This window comes from Taurulus bubalis (genome assembly GCF_910589615.1).
Source record: "Taurulus bubalis genome assembly, chromosome: 8".
Lineage (NCBI taxonomy): Eukaryota > Metazoa > Chordata > Actinopteri > Perciformes > Cottidae > Taurulus > Taurulus bubalis.
This window is the reverse complement of record NC_136596.1, coordinates 2,235,873-2,257,773: the sequence shown is the minus strand read 5'-3', so window position 1 is coordinate 2,257,773 and position 21,901 is coordinate 2,235,873. Positions and strand designations below refer to the sequence as shown.

The 21,901-nt window shown below is 43.2% G+C and overlaps 1 protein-coding gene across 1 annotated transcript in view; it reads left to right on the top strand.

Moving 5' to 3' along the window:
- Positions 1-11,548: 11,548 nt before the first annotated feature.
- The window catches only part of LOC306740144 (SH2 domain-containing protein 3C-like), a gene marked incomplete at its 5' end in the record, with an annotated part of 31,460 nt that continues 21,107 nt past the window's right edge, over positions 11,549-21,901 (top strand). Inside the window, 3 exons of the mRNA XM_079222251.1 lie at positions 11,549-11,593; positions 15,848-16,049; positions 20,064-20,739. Of these exons, the coding sequence (XP_079078377.1) occupies positions 11,549-11,593; positions 15,848-16,049; positions 20,064-20,739 (923 nt within the window). The remainder of the gene's footprint in view (positions 11,594-15,847; positions 16,050-20,063; positions 20,740-21,901) is intronic.

Here is a 21,901-nt window from a genome sequence, read left to right as displayed (position 1 = left end):
ATTTTGAGTCTCTTTGAAGTTGTTGAGAGTGTCTTTGTAGTAATTTTGCGTCTCTTTGTGGTTACTTTGTGTCTCTTTGTAGTCGTTGTGTCATTGTCATTGCTTTGTGGCATTTTGAGGTCGTTTTAAGTCTCTTTGTGGTCGTTTTTGTGGTAGTTTTGAGTGAAGTACATGTGAGTCTCTGTGTAGTTATTTTGTGTCTCTTTGTGTTTTTTTGAGTCTCTTTGAAGTTGTTGAGCATCTTTGTAGCAATTTTGGTTATGTGTGGTCGTTTTGAGTGTCTTTCTAGTTTTTTGCTGCCTGTGGCCCGTTCAGTCATCCATCCATGCCAATAATATAAATTGTAGTAAAACACTCAAATGGGCCACGTTCCTCTGCTCATCATTCTTTGCCGTATCCTGTGATTGATCGACAGTCGTGCCCCCAATTAGGCAAATTACTTCACTGTCACTATCTGCTAATATATGTATCGTTTAACGAGGAGGACGTGTGGCATTCGTCAGTTACGGATCATCTGAATATTTAGTTCCATGCAATAAAACATTAATGCTTTAAAACTAAAGATGACTGGATGAATCCTCTCAGAAATGTTGAAATAATTCAGTTTGTTGATCTGTATATTTATTTTACCTGACTGATGTTCTCCATCTTCTAAAGCTCTGCTTGTATCCTCATTCCTGCTCATATATATATATATATATATATATATATATATATATATATATATATATATATATATATATATATATATATATATATATACATCAACACCTCAGCGTAATCACCCCCATCATCTGCCTTCCTTTCCTTTTCACACGTTCACACTTTCCTCTCCCTCCTTCTTGTTGCCGGAGTCACCTTCACCCTTGCTGTTAATCACTCCTTTCACTCGAGGGAGGCTCTTCCTCTGTTTCTCCTCACCGCGGATCTGTACGGCGCCTCCATCTGCCCTTCACCTCCGCCGCTGAATCACAACCAAGGGATCAGAGCGGAGAAAAAATAAAAAGAAGAAGAAGAAGAAACAGCCGAGCACAGCGGTGAAATAAATCAACAAGCTGGTGGGAAAACAGACTCCTGCTGGTCTTCAGGCCTCCGACTGTGCTCCTAATAATCAATGAATATGATTATAGGCGCTGACGTTCTGTGTTTACTGTACATTGTACAGAATAAAAGCAGTGGTGCCGTGACAGCGCGTGTGAAGTTGCAAATGTGTTTATTTTGTCGTGTTCTTTCTCCATTCCAGGGCTCGATAAAGCTACACCAATGCAGAAAGAAAAAGGTGCAAAGGGGTACATGAAAAATCCAGCATTCATTTCCGATTTATGGAGAATAGAATAAGCGTCTCCCTTTGTCTCGGTTTCTGGCGGCGGTGTTTACAGCCTTCGATGCGCTTTCCAACACACACAATTGTCTTTGTTAGCTGGTGGGAAGCCGGTGAGGGATCACAGAGGAGGTCAGATCCCTGGTAGGCGACACAGCTCAAACACACGATTCCCTCCTGATGAAGCTCGACACAGGAAGGGAAAAAGAAAACCGCATTATGTGCCATTGTATATATATATTACCTTTTTTCATCCTGAAACAGTGTTTTTCAAGATTCAACAATGTCTAGCGATATGTTAGCATGCTAAAATTAGCATGCTAACATTAGCATGGTAACATTAGCATCGTCAGAATGGGCTCATACTAAGAAAACTAAGTCCTCTGGGGACCATGAATGTCTGGATTTTTTTCACGAACATCCAAAGTTTTGCTAAAAAAACGTTCAAACTAAAAGTAAAAGATATGTCCGGACAAACCTGGACTCGTCAGCGTCGGATCCTCCTCCTCTTTTATCCCCTCGGTTGTTTTGGGTTTAAAACATCCCAAACCGTCTGTTTGAAGCCGCTTTTATCCTCCAAACTCAGGTTGACTCTAATCTGCCGAAACCCCCCGAGATGACGACAACGCCTCCATATTGGGACGTCAACACATTGGCAGACCGGCTGTGTGGGAGTCGAGCCGATGGAAGAGGAACACACATGTTGTTTTTCACACTTTAATCCTCCAGTGAAGGTGGAGCATGAGCACTGGGAGATGCCCAGTACAACCACAGCTCCCAGTGTTAGTCCAGGAAGGACAAAGCTGCTCATTTCTTTTGAGAACAAAGTAAAGGAAAAGAATTGCAACTCACAATACTTAAAAAATAGCAAACACATTGCATTTTTCTACAATTCGTTGTCGAACACATGATTAATTTTTTTAGTCCTTCGGGACGACCAATATTTATTTTCCTCCTAAATCTATAGAGGATAAGTTATCAGGTGTAATTCCATTGCAAAGAGTTGGCTTTGCTCAAATCAGCAGATGATGAATAACCCTGACTCCTAAATTATGCCCCGAACTCTGCTGCAGTTTGACAAAAACAAACTGCGCCGGGCGTAATTCATTAATTACATGAAGTTTAAAATAAGGTGGTAGAGATCTTTGCTCCAACACTCTCAGTATATAATTTAAACAACGAGAACTGTAAAACATTTTTACACGTTCCAAGAATTAAACATTAATGGAACAATGCTGGATTTGATAAATTAAAATATTTATAATCCTGACATTGTGGAGAGGGCTTTGGAAAAGGATTTTTGACCGTAGGGCGATAAAATGTATTGAAAATAAGGCGAGAGAATAATATAAAATAAATGAGAATAATCATATTTTTCAGTGTTGTTTTGAGGCAATCTGAACCCATGTCATCTGAGTGGAGGGAAATAATAAACAACAATCGCCTTAGCTCAGCATGTTAGCATGATAACATGATATAGTATAGTAGAATATCATGATACTGCAGGTTTCTTACCATCAACCAAAAGACAGAAATGTTGACCTGATGATGAGGCTAAGGGAAAAGTCCGGTGATCACTTGCCTGGTCGGGTTCATCCTCTGAGGAACATGAACGTCAGTACTAAAATGTGTTCAAAGCCATTTTATTTAAAAAAGGGCGTACATTTCATAGATTAAAACCCAAAACAGTGCCCATGGACTTGCAGACCGGGGTGGTGGTTCCCATCTTCAAGAAGACCGGAGAGTGTGCTCAAACTATCGTGGCATCACACTGCTCAGCCTCCCGGGAAAAGCTTATGCCAGGGTGCTGAAAGGGAGGCTCCGACCGCTTGTCGAACCTCAGATTCAAGACGAGCAGTGCGGATTCCGTCCCGGTCGTGGAACAGTGGACCAGCTCTTTACCCTCGCAAGACTACTGGAGGGATCCTGGGAGTTTGCCCAACCAGTCTACATGTGCTTTGTAGACCTGAAGAAGGCTTTCGACCGGGTCCCTCGGGGGTCTTTGTGGGGGGTGCTGCGGGAGTATGGGGTGCTGGACCCGTTGGCACGGGCCATCCGGTCTCTGTACTGCAGTAGGAGCTGTGTTCGTATCCTCGGTAATAAGTCAGACACGTTCCCGGTGGGTGTTGGCCTCCGCCAGGGCTGCCCTTTATCACCGGTCCTGTTCGTGACCTTCATGGACAGGATATCTAGGAGCAGCCAGGGGGCGGAGAGGATCCGGTTCGGGAGTCTCGGGATCGCCTCTCTGCTGTTCGTGGATGATGTGGTCCTGTTTGCCTCCTCGGACTGTGACCTCCAGCATTCACTGGGGCGTTTTGCAGCCGAGTGTGAAGCGGCAGGGATGAGAGTTAGCGCCTCCAAATCTGAGGCCATGGTGCTCTGCCGGAAACCGGTGGATTGCTCCCTCCAGGTGGGGACAAACTGCCTACCCCAAGCGAAGGAGTTGAAGTATCTCGGGGTCTTGTTTACGAGTGAGGGTAAGGTGGAGCGGGAGATCGACAGGCGGATCGGTGCGGCTGCAGCAGTAAAACAGGCGCTGTACCGGTCCGTCCTGGTGAAGAGGAGCTGAGCCGGAAGGCGAAGCTCTCCATTTACGGGTCGGTCTACGTTCCAACCCTCACCTATGGTCACGAACTCTGGGTCGTGACCGAAAGAACAAGGTCTCGGATACAAGCGGCCGAAATGAGCTTACTCCGTAGGGTGGCCGGGCTCACCCTTAGAGATAGGGTAAGGAGCTCGGACATCAGGAGGGAGCTTGGTGTTGAGTCGCTGCTTCTTCGTGTCGAAAGGAGTCAGCTGAGGTGGTTCGGGCATCTAGTCAGGATGCCTCCTGGACGCCTCCCATTAGAGGTTTTCCAGGCACGCCCAACTGGTAGGAGACCGAGGACTCGCTGGAGGGATTATATCTCCCGGCTGGCCTTGGAACGCCTCGGGGTCCCCCAGAATGAGCTGGAAAATGTTGCGGGTGAGAGGGAAGCCTGGGTCGGCCTGCTGAACCTGCTGAACCTGCTGCCACCGCGACCCGACCCCGGATAAGCGGCTGATAATGGATGGATGGATGGAATCATTCATTCCAGGCCCAGAAAAAAACATCTCTCGTTTTTCATTTTCACACCAAAAGTTGACCTCAAGTTCAAAGTCTTAACCCGAAAAAATGTGTGTAACGGCTCATTATGGGATGCGGTGTAAGCGGTGCTTTCATGTGTTGGTGGGGAGTTCTTGTCTTCCAGCCGGCGGCCGGGAGAAGAAAGACCACATGAAGGCCCGAACGAGATGCAGCCGTAAATATTTGATGAGCCGCTGCCTGTTTCCAGCAGCTTAACGGTCAGCGTCCAAGGTCGGAAGAATCCGCAGTCACACACACACACACACACACGTATATGTTTGCCGTACGTGCACAAAGAGAAACGTGGACACAAACAAACACCCACGCGTGTCTGTGTGTTTCTATCCTTGTGAGGACACTGACGGAGGACACACATATTCCCTTTTGCGCTGCAACGTAATTATCTGTCTTATTCTACTCTAGCATATCTTCATATTCTTTTTATATTGTCTTCTTAATTCATTATTTGTCAGAACCGCTTGGTATTATTACCTCGTTTTGATGAACTTCCCTTGCGTTTCAACAAAATCCTTTTTCTCCGTCCGAAAATCGTATGTTCTGTTTTTCTGTAAAAAAAGAAGAAATCCTTCCTTTCCACTTTCCAAAGAAGTTTTTTTCTTCATTTCCGTTTTTCTAAGTTGTCCTCACTTTCAAAAATGTCACAAAACAAACTCAGGAGATTTTCAAAGTAAAAGCCTTTCCACTCTCCAATGGCACAGCACATGAATGCATCAAAACTATTCATACAGGCAGCTATGTCTCGGGCTTTTATTGTGAAAGAACAGAAGGACTGCGCTGTAAAAAAGGAATAATAAAGCTTTTCCTTTTGGTTCGGACTACGGCGCCTCCATGTTGTGTGTGTTTTCAAGTACAACGTGATTTGTTGACGCCTCTATTCACGTTGCGAAATCTCAGAATAAATCAATGCAAAAACAGTTTAAAAGAATATAATGACGCGCAAATTCATCGCACAACAAAAAAAAAACACCCTCGTTGTGCAAAGGCCTGAAATCAACCACTGGACCTCACAAAGACAGAAGTACAAGAACACACACACACACACACACACATATACACACTCTTCAGCTTTCTGGTTTCTCAACTGTTTGAAGAATGCCCGATCGATTCATCAATGCGCGTTGTTCTCTCGTTCATCATCAAAGCGTCGCCAATGCTTTATTCGTTTATAATTAGGAGCTGAAGCTCGGCAGCAGCTCGCCGCACATCGTCCGTCTCTCTCCGCCGCCAGCGTCACGCACGCCGCTGCCACTCACGTCGCTGCCACTCACATCCATCTTCCGTCTGCCGCGCCTTCGCCGAGACGGCGGACGAATGGAGGAGACGAGGATGGAGGAGGCGAGGATGGAAGAGGCGAGGATGGAGGAGGCGAGGCCGCTCGGCCCGAGAGGACGGAGAGCAGGAGGAAATCGACGTGGACGGATGCGCGGCACGATTCGGCCACCAGGGGGCAGAAAAAACGTATCATTACGCAACGCGGGGACGCACAGCGGAATGCAGGTGTAGCCCGATTTCAACGCAAGAAAAACACAAAACAAGAACAGAAGTATGTTTATTTTGAATTTGCGTCATAATTAATGTAAACGGCAGCAACAACAACAGTTCTCCGGGCAGATAAAATCTTCACGTTAAAAGCTCGACTTCAGGAAATATAGTGTCCGTCAACATCATGAGTCCAGCTCCTCTCGGACCAGCGGAGACGATGGATCCAGATCTCTGTGAAAACAGTCGCCGACCTCCCATGGAGTCTTATTTTGGGCATCGGACAGCCAGGAGCATGCTGGGTAGTGGAGTAGCCTCCGGTCTATAGCTGGGTTAGCTTAGCTTCCATCTGAGCTCTCGGTTCTAGCCCGGTTGGGCGGTCGGCCATCTTTCCCCCGACGTTGAGGGTCGTAAGCCACAAGTGCGTGTTTGTAATATAGTATGATTATATACTCCAACATATACAATTATTGTAGCTTTACAAAAGAAAACAAATCACCAAGAAATTCAGAATCATGGCGAACGGAGGACGAAGCTTCTGACTTTTCACATATATGAGTTTTGAGTTGTTGATATTTGATTATGAATGATGATTTGTTCATCACTCATGTTACTATCTCAGGATGAACTATATTAACCTAACAATTCTAGCGCCACCATATGAGAGAGAGAGAGAGTGTGAGAGAGACTGTGTGTGTGAGAGAGACTGTGTGTGTGTGAGAGAGAAAGAGAGAGAGAGAGAGTGTGTGAGAGAGACTGTGTGTGTGAGAGAGAGAGAGAGAGAGGGGAGAGAGAGAGAGAGAGAGAGAGAGAGAGAGATAGAAAGAGAGAGAGAGAGACTCATCTCCTTTGGGAATAAAAACAAAACGTTTCTTTCCGACGACACAAAGCCTGGTTGATACCGGTCGGCCCTCACAGTGATGGACCGATCAGTTATCTGCAGCATTTGCTCTTTCATATCGCAGTAATCAAGATTTATGATGCGTTTGCTGAGAGAAACCTCTCAGTGGCGCGTTGAGGGAAGCAAAGTGCAGACAGAGCACGTCGTCTCGGGGACGCTGAAGCCTACTTCTGGACGATAAGACTTTCTATTTCAGGCGGTAGTTAAGACAGGTAGCATCACCTGGGAATTACCTGGAAGCCCTTTAGAGCGGTGGATGAATCACAGCCGCCGACGTGCTCGGCAAGCGGAGAAGGGGATGAAATTAGCAGCGGAACATGTTTCTATCAGAAGCTCCAGAAGGTGATAAACAACAACAAAGACGACGTATAAAAAGCAGCAAAGTGGGCACGGAGGAAAAGAGCGATGGGCCTGCACTGCAGCTTTCTGTTCCCAGTAAATAGTCTCAACCGTAACGTTCATCAGTCAGAGACAAATATCTGAGACAGCGACAGCAAACAAGGGAGGCTCATCAATATTTCAGAGCATGCGGTAACAAAATAAATAAAGAGGAAAGGAGGCCAGCGGCTTTAACGCTGACGTTTCTGTGTGGTTATTCCAGATGATGCTCGGCGGCGTTTATTAATGCTCCGGGGTTCGGGCGCTACGGGGATGACAGAACTCGGCTGCGTTTGATTCCCCGGTTTGCGGTGGCGGCGCTACGCGGGGATGTGTTGCTTTAACCCTTCGAGGTCTTCGAGCGCGCGCACGCGCTATACGATACTGCCGTTTTGAAAATATTCACTCAGTCACGATAAATCTGCACAGAAATATGGTTCCACGTCTCCAAGATTTAGCTAAGAAGAGGAAACTAATCCTGGTATAAAGTAAAATGAACCTGTACTTATAAAGCGCTTTTATAGTCTTCCGACCACCAAAACGCTTTCACACTACATGACATCATTCACCCATTCACACAATGGTGGGAGGAGCTAAGGTACCACCTGGTGCTAAAATTCAACCCCATGTGGGAGGAGCTAAGGTACCACCTGGTGCAAACATTTATCCGCATGTGGGAGGAGCTAAGGTACCACCTGGTGCTAACATTCAACCGCATGTGGGAGGAGCTAAGGTACCACCTGGTGCTAACATTCAACCGAATGTGAGAGGAGCTAAGGTACCACCTGGTGCTAACATTCAACCCCATGTGGGAGGAGCTAAGGTTCCACCTGGTGCTGACATTTAACCCCATGTGGGAGGAGCTAAGGTACCACCTGGTGCTAACATTCAAACCAAAACAAAGAGACGTAATCGATGCGGAAACCGAAGCTCGTGTTGATCCGCGACTAGAAATAGTCCCAAAATGCACCGTTTTTGTCTTATTTGAGAAACATTTGCTGAATGCTACAGCGCCCACCGGTTTGAGAAGGGAAAATACATATTCATGAGTAGTGTTTTTTTTAGGATCTTCAGAGCTGAGAGCCACAGGTCAAAATAGTATTAAGAGGCTCACGCTGGTTTTGGTCTTTTTATGTGGATTCGTGAACAGAAACTCGTCCCACAGTGGCGGTTCTTTTTCCGTTAGCTAGCGGGCTAATTCCCCCGTGCGTTCATGCTATGGATTCACACGCACCAGAGCAACTAAAAGCAGTCACCATCTTTCCTTTTGCACCAGTTCCGTGTCCGTGATCTTCCTGTTCCGCTTATTTTTCTTCTGCTCCTGATGAAGCCCCTCCAGACTCACATCACAGCACTTTATTCTGCGGCTGAGAGGAACTCTCCGTGAACGATCCTCTCTCTCCACCTGGTCCGGGTTCATATTCTGGCTGCAGTGTTTTCTACAGTGATCCTGGGTGGAGCTGACAGGGTAATGAAGAGGGGAGTGACTGCACCAGGATGGATAATGAATAATTCTCTTTTCACTCCACAACCCCTCTGCCATGGATCGGGATCTGATCCATGCTCCTTCATCAGAATCACTTGAGCCAAAACGTGGACAGGAGAGCGACAGCGTGCGTTTAATTCATGTGCGGCGATTTGACATTTATTCACTTCAGCGTAGTGAAGAAGAAGAAGAAGAAGAAGAAGAAGAAGAAGAAGAAGAAGAAGAAGAAGAAGAAGAAGAAGAAGAAGAAGAAAGGGGAAAATACCTAAATTAAAAAAAAGTGTTTGCAGCTCGGTGGGCCAAATGGCGCCGTTAGTTATTCTCCGTGTTTTGCGGCAGTACCTTAGAAAGCTACGATTCTCTGGATTGTAATTATTTCAACCATTTCAAGATCGGATCACCACAGCAGCTACAGTTAATGTTAATGTCAAATCTGCTGACACACAATCCTACACCAAGAGGCTCACTAGGTTCCCAGTTCCTAAATGAGGAGTTACCGCCATCAGACCACTTCCATCCATCTCTGTAAAGGCCCTTCTCCTGAGGGTATCAGATTCTGTATAATCTGGTTCTCCTCCATATTTCTCACGATGGCCAGGTCTGTGTGGTGTTGTCTGCAGTAGCTCTGGGCCTGAGCCCACGCCATGGTGGTGTTAATGTAGACAAATGTCTCTTAGAGCCCTGAAAGTAGAGCAGAGAGAAGTGCTGAGTAGAGGAACCACAACAGACTACATGATGCAGACCAGTTTGTTGTTCTGAATGAATCTCAGCATGAAGGTGGATCAACACGGAGCTGTGTGAATATGAACATGCAGCGTCCATTGAGGCCCACATTCATAAAAGCATCAGAGATATTTTCACTCCAACAGACATGATACAAACCGGCTGAATGAGCATTAATCTGCTTTAAATGACATTCATGTAGCTGAAGACTAGTTCAAGTAACTGTGAGGAACTTTTAACTGGTCCTGAACCAGTCTCAGTCTAGTCCTGGTCCTCTATAGACCTCAGTGTAGTCCTGGTCCTCTATAGACCTCAGTATAGTCCTGGTCCTCTATAGACCTCAGTCTAGTCTTTGTCCTCTATAGACCTCAGTGTAGTCCTGGTCCTCTATAGACCTCAGTGTAGTCCTGGTCCTCTATAGACCTCAGCACCAGAACCAACACTACCACTTTAGTCCACAGGGGGCACTAGAACCACCACAACATGGCAGTGTGTCATAGTAACTTTAATATTCTCACCTTTGACATTGAAGCAAACTGATTTGATGGTAAATTTACATCTGATGTCGCCCCATTCCCCATGTGAATACATCACTGCACAGTTTTCTACTCCGTTGTGGTTGTCCGGTAGTCCAGACCCCCATCGTCTGAACTCCGTCTCTCCGGGTTTGTAGAAGCTTGGGTTTGACAGTGACCACCTCCAGCCGCCCACGTGCAGTCCTATCCAGACTCGCTGAATCAATATTTCATTGAGATATAAAGAAATAGACTTTCAGATATTTTTACTTCCCATTTACAGTTTTGATTCTGACGATCTGTCTGATTTATTATTTCAAGTCTGTCTTAAAACATTATTCAGGTGCTAATATGAAAATGTATGCTAACAGCGCAAACAATGCTAATAGATAACGATGCTAACAGCGCTAACAGTGCAAACAAAGGCAACAAGATATATTTACATGGACAATGATTGTTTGATGAGATATTAATGCTGTGAAAATCCAGTACAGATCAGCGGTATGTTGCATTAAATCATATGTTTTGAATGTAAAATCTTAACCAGAAAATGTAACATAAAAACATTTTTACTGTTGATTACTGTTGATTGTATTTGTCCCTGCAAAATAAAAAATAAATAAAAAAAACCCAGTTCCTCAAACATACTCTGACACGAACATTTTGAATACAACAATAAACCTGGAAAATGCCAGGTCAATCACATCAAGTGAAACAAGGAAAACATAACAGTGTGAGCTCCTCTCTGTCAGGAGCTGACTGTTGAGGTGCAGCTCATGCAAAGTTCTGCAGCAATCATTTTACTAATGGCTTTAATGTCCAGTAAGTGTGTTTCTATGGATGCTAGTGTATTAGAGCAGAGTGTGTGTGTCTCTTTAAGAAGACCTTAACGTTCTGGGCCCTGAGGTCATTTTCTCGATTTTACATAATTTCTTAAATTATATCAAAGATGAAAAACTGAATCTTGATTTTTGGAAATTCTTCATATCTCTTGTGAAAACATAACTTTGCTCAGGTGGTTGAACGGTTTTGGAGCTAGAAATAGTTTACCAAAGGTCTTAGGTTCACAAAAGCAATGAAATATATGGATACAATGGTAGATACATGTAAATAAATGTCTAAAACCACATTTTGTATTATTGTTTTTTGAGTAGAAATGTGGTCTGTCAAACCTTTCACCAAAATAATAGAAATGGGACTGAGAAATGACTTCATTCTGCAGATAAAGCTTCATGGGGTGTGTGCAAAGGAAAAAATGACCATTACAACTTTTGTTTTTCAAATAAAATATGTATTATACATTAAAACAATATATCGACACATATACATGTTCAGAAAATAGAAAACAGACAGGGGCTGGTGGGGATGGCTGTGGTGAATCCTCTCTGTAAAATAAATGACTACTAGTTAGTACTAAGTTCATACAGTAACAGCTCAACAGGTGTACGTGTGGAGCTGAGCTGTGGACCTGGTAAAAAGTGTCAGGGTCTTCGTCAGTCTTCCACGTCAGCGTAGCGAAGCGGCATGTTGTCCACTAGACCCTGACAGCTGTGAATCCTCTCTGTAAAATAAATTACCACTAGTCAGTACTAAGTTCAATGAAAGCAGACCCGGCACTATGGGCGGGCCTTGGGGGGGCGGGCCGCCCTGGACGGACAAGCCTGTCAGTCACTTATCACACGTAAAAAAAAGGGCAACTCTCTGTCGCCGGCGACAGGAGCTGTCACAGGAGGTAACATGCAAACAGGATGCAAAACTTAGATTGCCGTAACTCCTCGAATATTTACGCCATCAACGAAATTCGAAAGGGGATTCTGAACGCTAAGAAGCGTAGCTTTCCATTGCCATGCGGTCCATTACGGTATTGGTATAGAAAAACGGTGGCGAGCTTGTCTGTGGGGGAGGGGTGGAAGAGAGCAGGGCAGAGCAGCAGCAGAGAGCAGAGGAGAGAGTTTGACTGGCTTTTCACTGCCTTTTGAGTGGTGTTTTCTTTGGAAATAATATGTTGTGGTTGTAAATAATAGTATTAGTATAGTTTCTGAGAGTTCTCGGCTCTCGAACTCATTGCTTTGCAGAACGAACATGTTCTGCAAAGCAATGTCTTCTTAATTTCTGTTGTAGGCTAGCTGTTGGTAGGCCCTTTTCGTTGTTGCTGCGCTCCGCTCTGTTTCGGACAAACACCGGACAGTGTGTTGTTGTTGAGTGTGTTGTTATCGTTATTGTTGTTGTTAATGTTGTTGCTGGATGTTTTAGCCTAATAATTTTAGACCTTTTTAGACCTATTTTTTAAATGTCTTGTTGTGGCTGAATCTGCTATCTGCTGATCTTTCAATACAATATATTGTTGGACTTATGTGTTGCTTGATTGCTGTGTTGATTGATTGCCATAGGCCTACGGTTCATGTCTAATTCTATTGGGTAGGCTACCTGCTACCTTGTGAGATTCTAAATAATACCGTCTGTCACCTTTTTGTGCCGGAGTTCGATTATAGGTGAAAAGTTGAACTACTATGCTACCATAGGCTGTAAAAAAAAAAGTGCCCCCCAACCCCAAAGCAACGTAAGGCCCACCCCCCGCAAATCAGTGCCTGGTGCCGGGCGTGAATGAAAGAAAGTTTCGATTACACATCAAAACACATAACAGAGATCCAGCAGGGACTATGCTCAGGGCATTAGCTAAATGTGCTAACGTTGCTAATGTAAACAAACTACCAATAGTTAGCGTTATGTCTTTTCCTCACAACCTCAACCTCTGGCAGGACGTTGAGGTCCATCAGGACCAAGACCTCACGCCACACCAACAGTTTTTCCCCGTCAGCAGTCGGGCTCATCAACAGAGCCCAGGTCCCCCACTGACTGACTCTGTCACCCCAAGGACTATTTTTCGGACTATTTTTTCTTTCTTTTCTTTCCTCTTTTTGTACTTCTTTTCTGTTTGTAAATTGTTTTATTTAAGTTTACAGCTAAGCAGGTGATGTTTAACTAGAATAATGCACAACGAAATGTGTTTTATCTCCCTAACCTTTGAAGTAAAGTACACAAATGTTAAAAGTGTACTGCAGTACTTTCTACTTCTCCTCTGAAACATTTCCGATGGATGTATTTCAACAGTTTACGTTCCTGAAGGCTGCACACTTAGATCAGATTCAGCAGTTTACAAACAAATAATTTATTAAAGAAAAAGTAGAAATACCACAAACTTACAGAGATAAAATATTGATATCTTCCAACCCTGACTCTCTCTCTCTCTTTCTCTCTCTTTCTCGCTCTAGTTTATCAGGACATCTGCTGCCACCTAGTAGACGAAACGATTATAATCAGTCAACAAGTGAGTCAAATATTTCTTTTAATAATCATTTATTAAAATAAATAAACACATATTACAATTTTCTCAAGATATTTGATGTTTGTGCTGTGAAGGAAAAGTTCTCAGATACCATATATATATAAATATATATATATATATATATATATATATATATATATAATATTATATCCGCTACATGTATTTCATAACGTTATTATATTTGCAGATTGATATCAATGATAAAAACATATAATAACCAAATTAATTAATTAAGATGTTTTATTAGATTAGATTAGATTTTTTATAATACATTTTTTATATTTAAATCACTTTGCAGCGTGGTCCCAGTACACTTTGTAATTAAAAAGAATACATAAATAAAACACATAAATATGAAAAGTAAAACAACCCATTAGAAGGATTCTTGTTAAAGGGGACGGACTAAATCCTGGTTTAGGCTTTAATGAATACTAATTAAACATTTCACATTAAAGTGATGATTATATTACTGCATCAATAATTATAATACATTAATATCATAAAAATATTCAGTATAATGAGTACTTTTACTTTTGGTACTTGACGTATTGATGCTGATCATTTTTGACTTTTAATGGCAACAGAGTATTTTAACACCGTAGTACTTTTACTTAAGAGTACTTTAGTGACTTGTGAGGTTAACATAATATATTGTTAAACTAAACCGCCATTAAAATAAGTAGATAGAGAGACTTATCTAATCTTCTGAATTAAAAGTCAAACTGGTGATTATTTCAAACCAATTTAGTTTTTATTTTATTTTTACATGTTGATTTTCAGTAAACAAAACTAATTCAATTTAATTAGTTTTGCTCACTGAAAATCAAATACATTAAATTATAATCCACTCTACCAGTTCAGTCACTTCCTGTCTTGCGTGTTTTAATATATTGAGTTCCACCCAATGATTTAGGAACTGAAACAGGAAGTTAGATTGTTCTTGTGTTTAGTTTTTGTGTAGTAAATGCTTTTTCGAAAAAATGCTGATTTCATGAAAAGTATAGAATTTTCTCTCCATCTTTATTTTGTCTCTCAAGAAAATCTGATTTAGTTTTTTAAAACACAAATGTTTAAATATTCTCACAATGAACTGGAGGAAGTATTCAAACTCCTACGTGTCAGGAAGTTAACTCCATGTTTAATCTGTGATGAAAACATGTTTCCTGTTTTCAGATCACTTTCAGGATTACAAGATATCCGTTCATCTTATAAATGACGACAACAAGTTTTAGCGTTTATAAATGTTTTGTGTCATGAAGATGAAATAACCGGCGGACATATTGAATATGTGAGAAATACATTTGAGTAGAATTTGATATCAGATTTAGAGACTTAAAAACAGAACGTTTCCTTTTGTAATGTGGTATTTATTTACTTAAAAGTACTACGAGGAACTTTTAGTCAATGTGGGTTCTGTCGCCCCCTGTGGACTAAAGAGGTAGTGTCTCTAAACACCAGGGTCCCTTTAGAAAACCTAATGTTACTGTTTACCATGAGGACTATAGAGGACCAGGACTACACTGAGGACTATAGAGGACCAGGACTAGACTGAGGTCTATAGAGGACCAGGACTACACTGAGGACTATAGAGGACCAGGACTACACTGAGACTATAGAGGACCAGGACTAGACTGAGGTCTATAGAGGACCAGGACTACACTGAGACTATAGAGGACCAGGACTACACTGAGGTCTATAGAGGACCAGGACTACACTGAGACTATAGAGGACCAGGACTACACTGAGACTATAGAGGACCAGGACTAGACTGAGGTCTATAGAGGACCAGGACTACACTGAGGTCTACAGAGGACCAGGACTACACTGAGACTATAGAGGACCAGGACTATACTGAGGTCTGTAGAGGACCAGGACTACACTGAGGACTATAGAGGACCAGGACTAGACTGAGGTCTATAGAGGACCAGGACTACACTGAGACTATAGAGGACCAGGACTAGACTGAGGTCTATAGAGGACCAGGACTACACTGAGACTATAGAAGACCAGGACTACACTGAGACTATAGAGGACCAGGACTACACTGAGACTATAGATGACCAGGACTACACTGAGACTATAGAGGACCAGGACTACACTGAGACTATAGAAGACCAGGACTACACTGAGACTATAGAGGACCAGGACTAGACTGAGGTCTATAGAGGACCAGGACTACACTGAGGACTTTAGAGAACCAGGACTACACTGAGGTCTATAGAGGACCAGGACTACACTGAGGTCTATAGAGGACCAGGACTACACTGAGGTCTATAGAGGACCTGGACTAGACTGAGGTCTATAGAGGACCAGGACTAGACTGAGGTCTATAGAGGACCAGGACTACACTGAGGTATATAAAGGACCAGGACTACACTGAGGACTATAGAGGACCAGGACTAGACTGAGGTCTATAGAGAACCAGGACTAGACTGAGGTATTTAGTATATTTCAGTACTTTGAGGGCAAACGTTTGATAAATGAATCATTTCAGTATATTTCGCTGTCAGATTAAAGAGTATTCAGGTAAATTTTCACATTTTTTTAAAAGTTTCATTACTCTGAGTCCAGAAGCCACAGAGCCCAGAGCCCAGAGCCCAGAGCCCAGAGCCCAGAGCCCAGAGCCCAGAGCCCAGAGCCCAGAGCCCAGAGCCCAGAGCCCAGAGCCCAGAGCCCAGAGCCCAGAGCCCAGAGCCCAGAGCCCCGGTTGCATCAGGACCTCGTGGAACAGGAAGTGTCGTCTTCCTGCAGAAGCGAGCGAGCTCATCAGGAAGTCGGCGGCTGAACCATGAACACGCGGAAACTCAGTGAGTTCATTTCACTTTGTGGTTTTGGGGTTTATATTTCACTAAATTATCATTCATGGGAAGTCATATAAATATCTAAATATGTATGTTTGTGGTCTCCGTGGTACGCAAAGAAAATACTACAAGATACATGATTATATTCATGCTGCACATAACAGCAGGTCAAATAAGATGGTGGATTTTCATTTTAGAGAATTTATATTTATTTATTTGTATCTTCACTAAAGTAAAAAAAAACTTGAGGAGGATTTTAAACAAAAGAACTTGTAATAAATCAAAAGTACCAGTACGCTAATGTGAAGAAACTTCATTACAAGTTATTTCATATTTTACTATTTTTAACTACTTTAGTTAGATTAGTTTAGTTCAGTACTTCACTTTAGTATTTCTTTACGTTAGTATTTCCATTTTATTACTGTATACTTCTACAGACTCACATATTGTACTTTTACTTGACAGCTGTTTTTTTTAAAACTCTTAATTAAGCACGACTCGGTTAAAGATGAATCATTTGTGGTTTGTGAAATACTTCACAGCTGTTGTCTCCGGGCAGGAACCAGAGAGCGGCACTGTTGTACAAATACACAGTTACAACGCAGTACTACAGTCATATACTCATAACTACCACAGTATCTGTGAGCTGTTCGGTTCCTCATAAACGTTTGGTTTCATGTTTGAGGCTCAAAGAGATGCAACTTCAAAGGAGGAAAACATCTGAATGAGACCCAACATTAATGCTTCATTAATACTAATAATATATATTATAATGTATCAGTGACATGCAGATATTACGCAGAACAAGTATTTGTACTTTTGTTACTTAAAAAAGTTGAAAATATCGAGTTGAAAATATCTTTTTTTGTAAAATTCAGGACTTTTACTTGTTACAATGTATTTCTTTACATGGCTATATTATTACTTTAAGTATAATATCTATATCTATATTTATATTTATACCTACGACACTTAGTACAAGTACATTAATACTTAAATACAGTATTTGAGTAAATGTACTCTGGAAGTTTACAGATTACACAAAGTTTGTTTTGTGTAATCCTATAAAAGACAGTAATCTATTGACACTGTGTGTGTGTGTGTGTGTGTGTGTGTGTGTGTGTGTGTGTGTGTGTGTGTGTGTGTGTGTGTGCGTGTGTGTGTGTGTGTCTGTGTGTGTGTGTGTGTGTGTGTTCACTAACAGTTGTCTGCTTCATTGTAGAAGAGGTCGTGTCTTTGTACTCGCTGAATGGACAACGGGCCGACTGTGCCGCTCTTCTTCTGCCGCTTCACCACGTCGTTGTTCCCTTTTTAAAAGCTCTATTTTACCCATGATGCATCTGGGGGCTTGAAACAAAATCGCTGTGTTCTTTGAGTTTTACCGGCCGCATCTGTGATCCGTTGTGAAAACACTCGGCGACGTCTTTAACGAGACAAAACCAATGTCTCTGGATCATAACTGGGAAAGATAATCGTGACGTATATCACGTATACGCTACATTTCTTAAGAAGATTCTGACAGATCCAAGTTTGTGTTTAGCCTAGCTTAGCACAAAGACCAGAAGCAGAGGGAAACTGTTAGCCTTGCACCATCGAAAGTGAAAAAAACCTCCAAAACCATCTTATTTGAGACTTTGCGTTGGATTCTTTCCACAAAATGTCTGAATTTATTGTCCAAATCTTTCGCATGTTTAACAATAAATACAACCTCATGTTGCCCAACAGCTCACAGTTGTTTGTCCACTCTGAGCCACCGTAAATACAAACGTGACCATCCAGAACACGGCCTCCGCCCCGCTGATTCACTCCGTTCATGAGTTGAAGAAGAAGTCTTCACGATGAGTCAATGACACGTTACACAACGAACCAGTCAAAAGGAAATGAAGTAGCTCTGTTTTGTTGTAGAAATAGTGTTATTTTCAAACTTTCTTTCTCATAGTTTCACTCTGAAGATGTATAGAAACATTGAATGAGAGCCGTCATGTCTGCTCCTCCTCTCTGGTGCTCATCATTAGTTTAGAGGAGATGACGGACTCTCGTTGGTCCTGTGGGACGGAAACATAACCGAGCGCCGCTGACAGCTCGAGGGTCTCCGGCTCAGAATAGAAACGATGAGAGTTTCAGCAACTCGAGGGGTCAACAACATTCCTCAGATGACTCTGAGGCAAAGAAAACATTTGTTTTGTGTTTCACACGACAAAGTGAAAACTAAATGTTTGCAGCTGCTGGTCCCAGACGCAGAGATCTCACGTTATGATGTCACCACGTCAGGTTCTACTCTCAACAGCCGATAAGCAACAGGTTGTAGTTGCTGCGTTGCGTCTTTGCGTTGCGTCGTTGCGTCACATCGTCGTGCTGCGTTCCGTTGTTGCGTTGCTGCGCTACGTTGCTGCGTTACGTTGCTGCGTTACGTTGCTGTGTTACGTTGCTGTGTTACGTTGTTGCGTTACGTTGCTGCGTTACGTTGTTGCGTTACGTTGTTGCGTTACGTTGTTGCGTTACGTTGTTGCGTTACGTTGTTGCGTTACGTTACGTTGTTGCGTTACGTTGTTGCATTACGTTGTTACGTTGTTGCGTTACGTTGTTGCATTACGTTGTTACGTTACGTTGTTGCGTTACGTTGTTGCGTTACGTTACGTTGTTGCGTTACGTTGTTGCATTACGTTACGTTGTTGCGTTACGTTGTTGCGTTACGTTGTTGCGTTACGTTGTTGCGTTACGTTGTTGCGTTACGTTGTTACGTTACGTTGCTGCGGTACGTTGCTGCGGTACGTTGTTACGTTGTTGCGTTACGTTGTTACGTTACGTTGTTACGTTGCTGCGTTATGTTGTTACGTTACGTTGTTGCATTACGTTGCTGCGTTACGTTGTTACGTTACGTTGTTACGTTACGTTGTTGCGTTACGTTGTTACGTTACGTTGTTACGTTACGTTGTTACGTTGCTGCGTTATGTTGTTACGTTACGTTGTTGCATTACGTTGCTGCGTTACGTTGTTACGTTACGTTGTTACGTTACGTTGCTGCGTTACGTTGCTGTGTTACGTTGCTGCACTATGTTGTTGCGTTACGTTGCTGCGTTACGTTGTTGCGTTACGTTGTTGCGTTACGTTGTTGCGTTACGTTGTTGCGTTACGTTACGTTGTTGCGTTACGTTGTTGCATTACGTTGTTACGTTGTTGCGTTACGTTGTTGCATTACGTTGTTACGTTACGTTGTTGCGTTACGTTGTTGCGTTACGTTACGTTGTTGCGTTACGTTGTTGCATTACGTTACGTTGTTGCGTTACGTTGTTGCGTTACGTTGTTGCGTTACGTTGTTGCGTTACGTTGTTGCGTTACGTTGTTACGTTACGTTGCTGCGGTACGTTGCTGCGGTACGTTGTTACGTTGTTGCGTTACGTTGTTACGTTACGTTGTTACGTTGCTGCGTTATGTTGTTACGTTACGTTGTTGCATTACGTTGCTGCGTTACGTTGTTACGTTACGTTGTTACGTTACGTTGTTGCGTTACGTTGTTGCGTTACGTTGTTGCGTTACGTTGTTGCGTTACGTTGTTGCATCACGTTGCTGCGTTACGTTGTTACGTTACGTTGTTACGTTACGTTGTTACGTTGCTGCGTTATGTTGTTACGTTGTTGCATTACGTTGCTGCGTTACGTTGTTACGTTACATTGTTACGTTACGTTGCTGCGTTACGTTGTTTCGTTACGTTGCTGCGTTATGTTGTTACGTTGTTGCATTACGTTGCTGCGTTACATTGTTACGTTACGTTGTTACGTTACGTTGCTGCGTTCTGTTGCTGCGTTACATTGTTGCATTACTCTGTTATGTTGCTCTGTTTCATTTGAAGCGAGACAACTTATTCACTATTGAGGCTGAAATATCTCAGCTGAGTCACTGATATAAATCTGTAGAAACCTACAGGTGTGTCTGTCAGGTGTATCGATGCGTCCGTGGACCCTCGTTAACGTCCTTCTCCTCTCCAGGTTTCAAATGGTTCGGCAGCCTCACCAATCTGTCCGCCCGCCGCCCGTCAGAGAAGACCGGCATCAAGGCCCCAGAGCATGATGGGAGCCTCGGCCTCGGCGGCAGATCGGTGGACGACATGCAGTCCGGCCTCCGCAGCCCCGGCTACGCCTGCTCCAGCCAGATGCACACGCATGTGGGCACCGTGCCACGCAGCCGGGCGCAGAAGAAGAGCTGCAGGGGGCTGAAGGAGAAGAAGAAGAAGAAGAAGAAGAAGAAAGGGGAGGAGGAGGAGGAAGAGGAGGAGGAGGGGCTGAGCCAGAGGAAGGCGGGAGAGCATGTCCGAGACTCCCCTCTGCTCAGTGCACTGTCCAGCCTCAGCGTGACCAGTCTGGACCGGACTCTGCCTGGTCCTGGTCCTGGTCCCGGTCCTGGTCCTGGTCCTGCTCCGGCCCGGCCGCTGCCCTCCACCCCGTCACCTTTGACCTCGCCGCACGAACGGCGCCTCAATGACCCCTCGGCGGACCCCTTTAAGAGGAGCAGCGGGGCGTCCGACATGACGACCAGCGGCCTCGCGGCGGCGTCTCTGCAGGACGTCTACGTGCCGATGGACCCGATCGCCGAAGCCGCCCGCAGCCAAACGCAGGAAACAGAGAAGAGAGAGAGCGACCCGCAGGAAGTGGAGCGCGGCGACAGGTGAGGAAGCAGATTGAGTTATTGTACGTTAGACCTGCTGGAGGAACGTCAGACGCCTGATACTAGTCAGGATGAGACAGATTGTACTTCAATATATATATTTTTTATAACTTGTGTTGGTAGATTGGTACTTTTTCTTTCATTGCATTAGAAGATATTAGAAGACAGGAAAAATACCTAAAAACTAAAACTAAAAAGTCACATTTAAACTCCTATCAGGTGACTTTAAAAATTGCATAATACATATTTTTTATAAAAAAATACAGACGAAAAAACTTTAAACTTCAAAATGAATAATATAACTCGGACTCTTTAAAATGTCATAAGGTGGATTAAACATTATGATTAACATCAATTGATTTGACTTGAAAAAAATATTCTTATATTTATAATTATTAGTGTACTACACAAAAAAAGTCATAATGTTATTAGAAGAAAGTCAATTTTACAAGAGGACATTTAATATTTCTACAGTAAAGTTGTAATATTACAAGAAAAATTCATGATAAGAATATCCTAGAGTAAATAATGCCGAATACTACTACTAATAAACTACTAGTACTAATAATAATAATGGGTCGTGAAATAAGAGAGAGCTTGTAGGAATGTGTGGAATGTGTCAATGAGCCGCTTTAATATCCGAACATGAATCTTTTCCTGATGCTTTATGGACGCTTCAGAGCAGGAAAACATGTGTTTGTGGTTCATTTGATGCCATAAAAACACAACGAGGTCCCGGCTAGTAAAACCTTTCCTTTGAAGCCAGTGGATACTGGTCTGGCTACTGGTTACTGGTCTGTGGTTTATATGGAGGCGGTTCCGGCTGGACCTGGACCGGCTGCGTGTTGCGTAAGAGGAGGGACTTGAGCCTCTCACTCAGTGATGATCTCTGGCTGTTTGATACATAACACCAGATATTAGCCAGTACCATCTCGCACATTGAAAGCCTTCTTCCTAAAATACATTCATATACGTATTTATGTGACGGAGTGTACTGACTTATCGGATGTTGCTCTACTTGTTCCATCATCGTATCTGCATCGCTTCATGGTTTCATAGTTTCATGGTTTCATGGTTTCATGGTTTCATTTCACCGCCTCTCCTGAAGTAAAGCTGCTAATATCACATCATTATGAGCAGAACTTTAAAGAATATAACACAA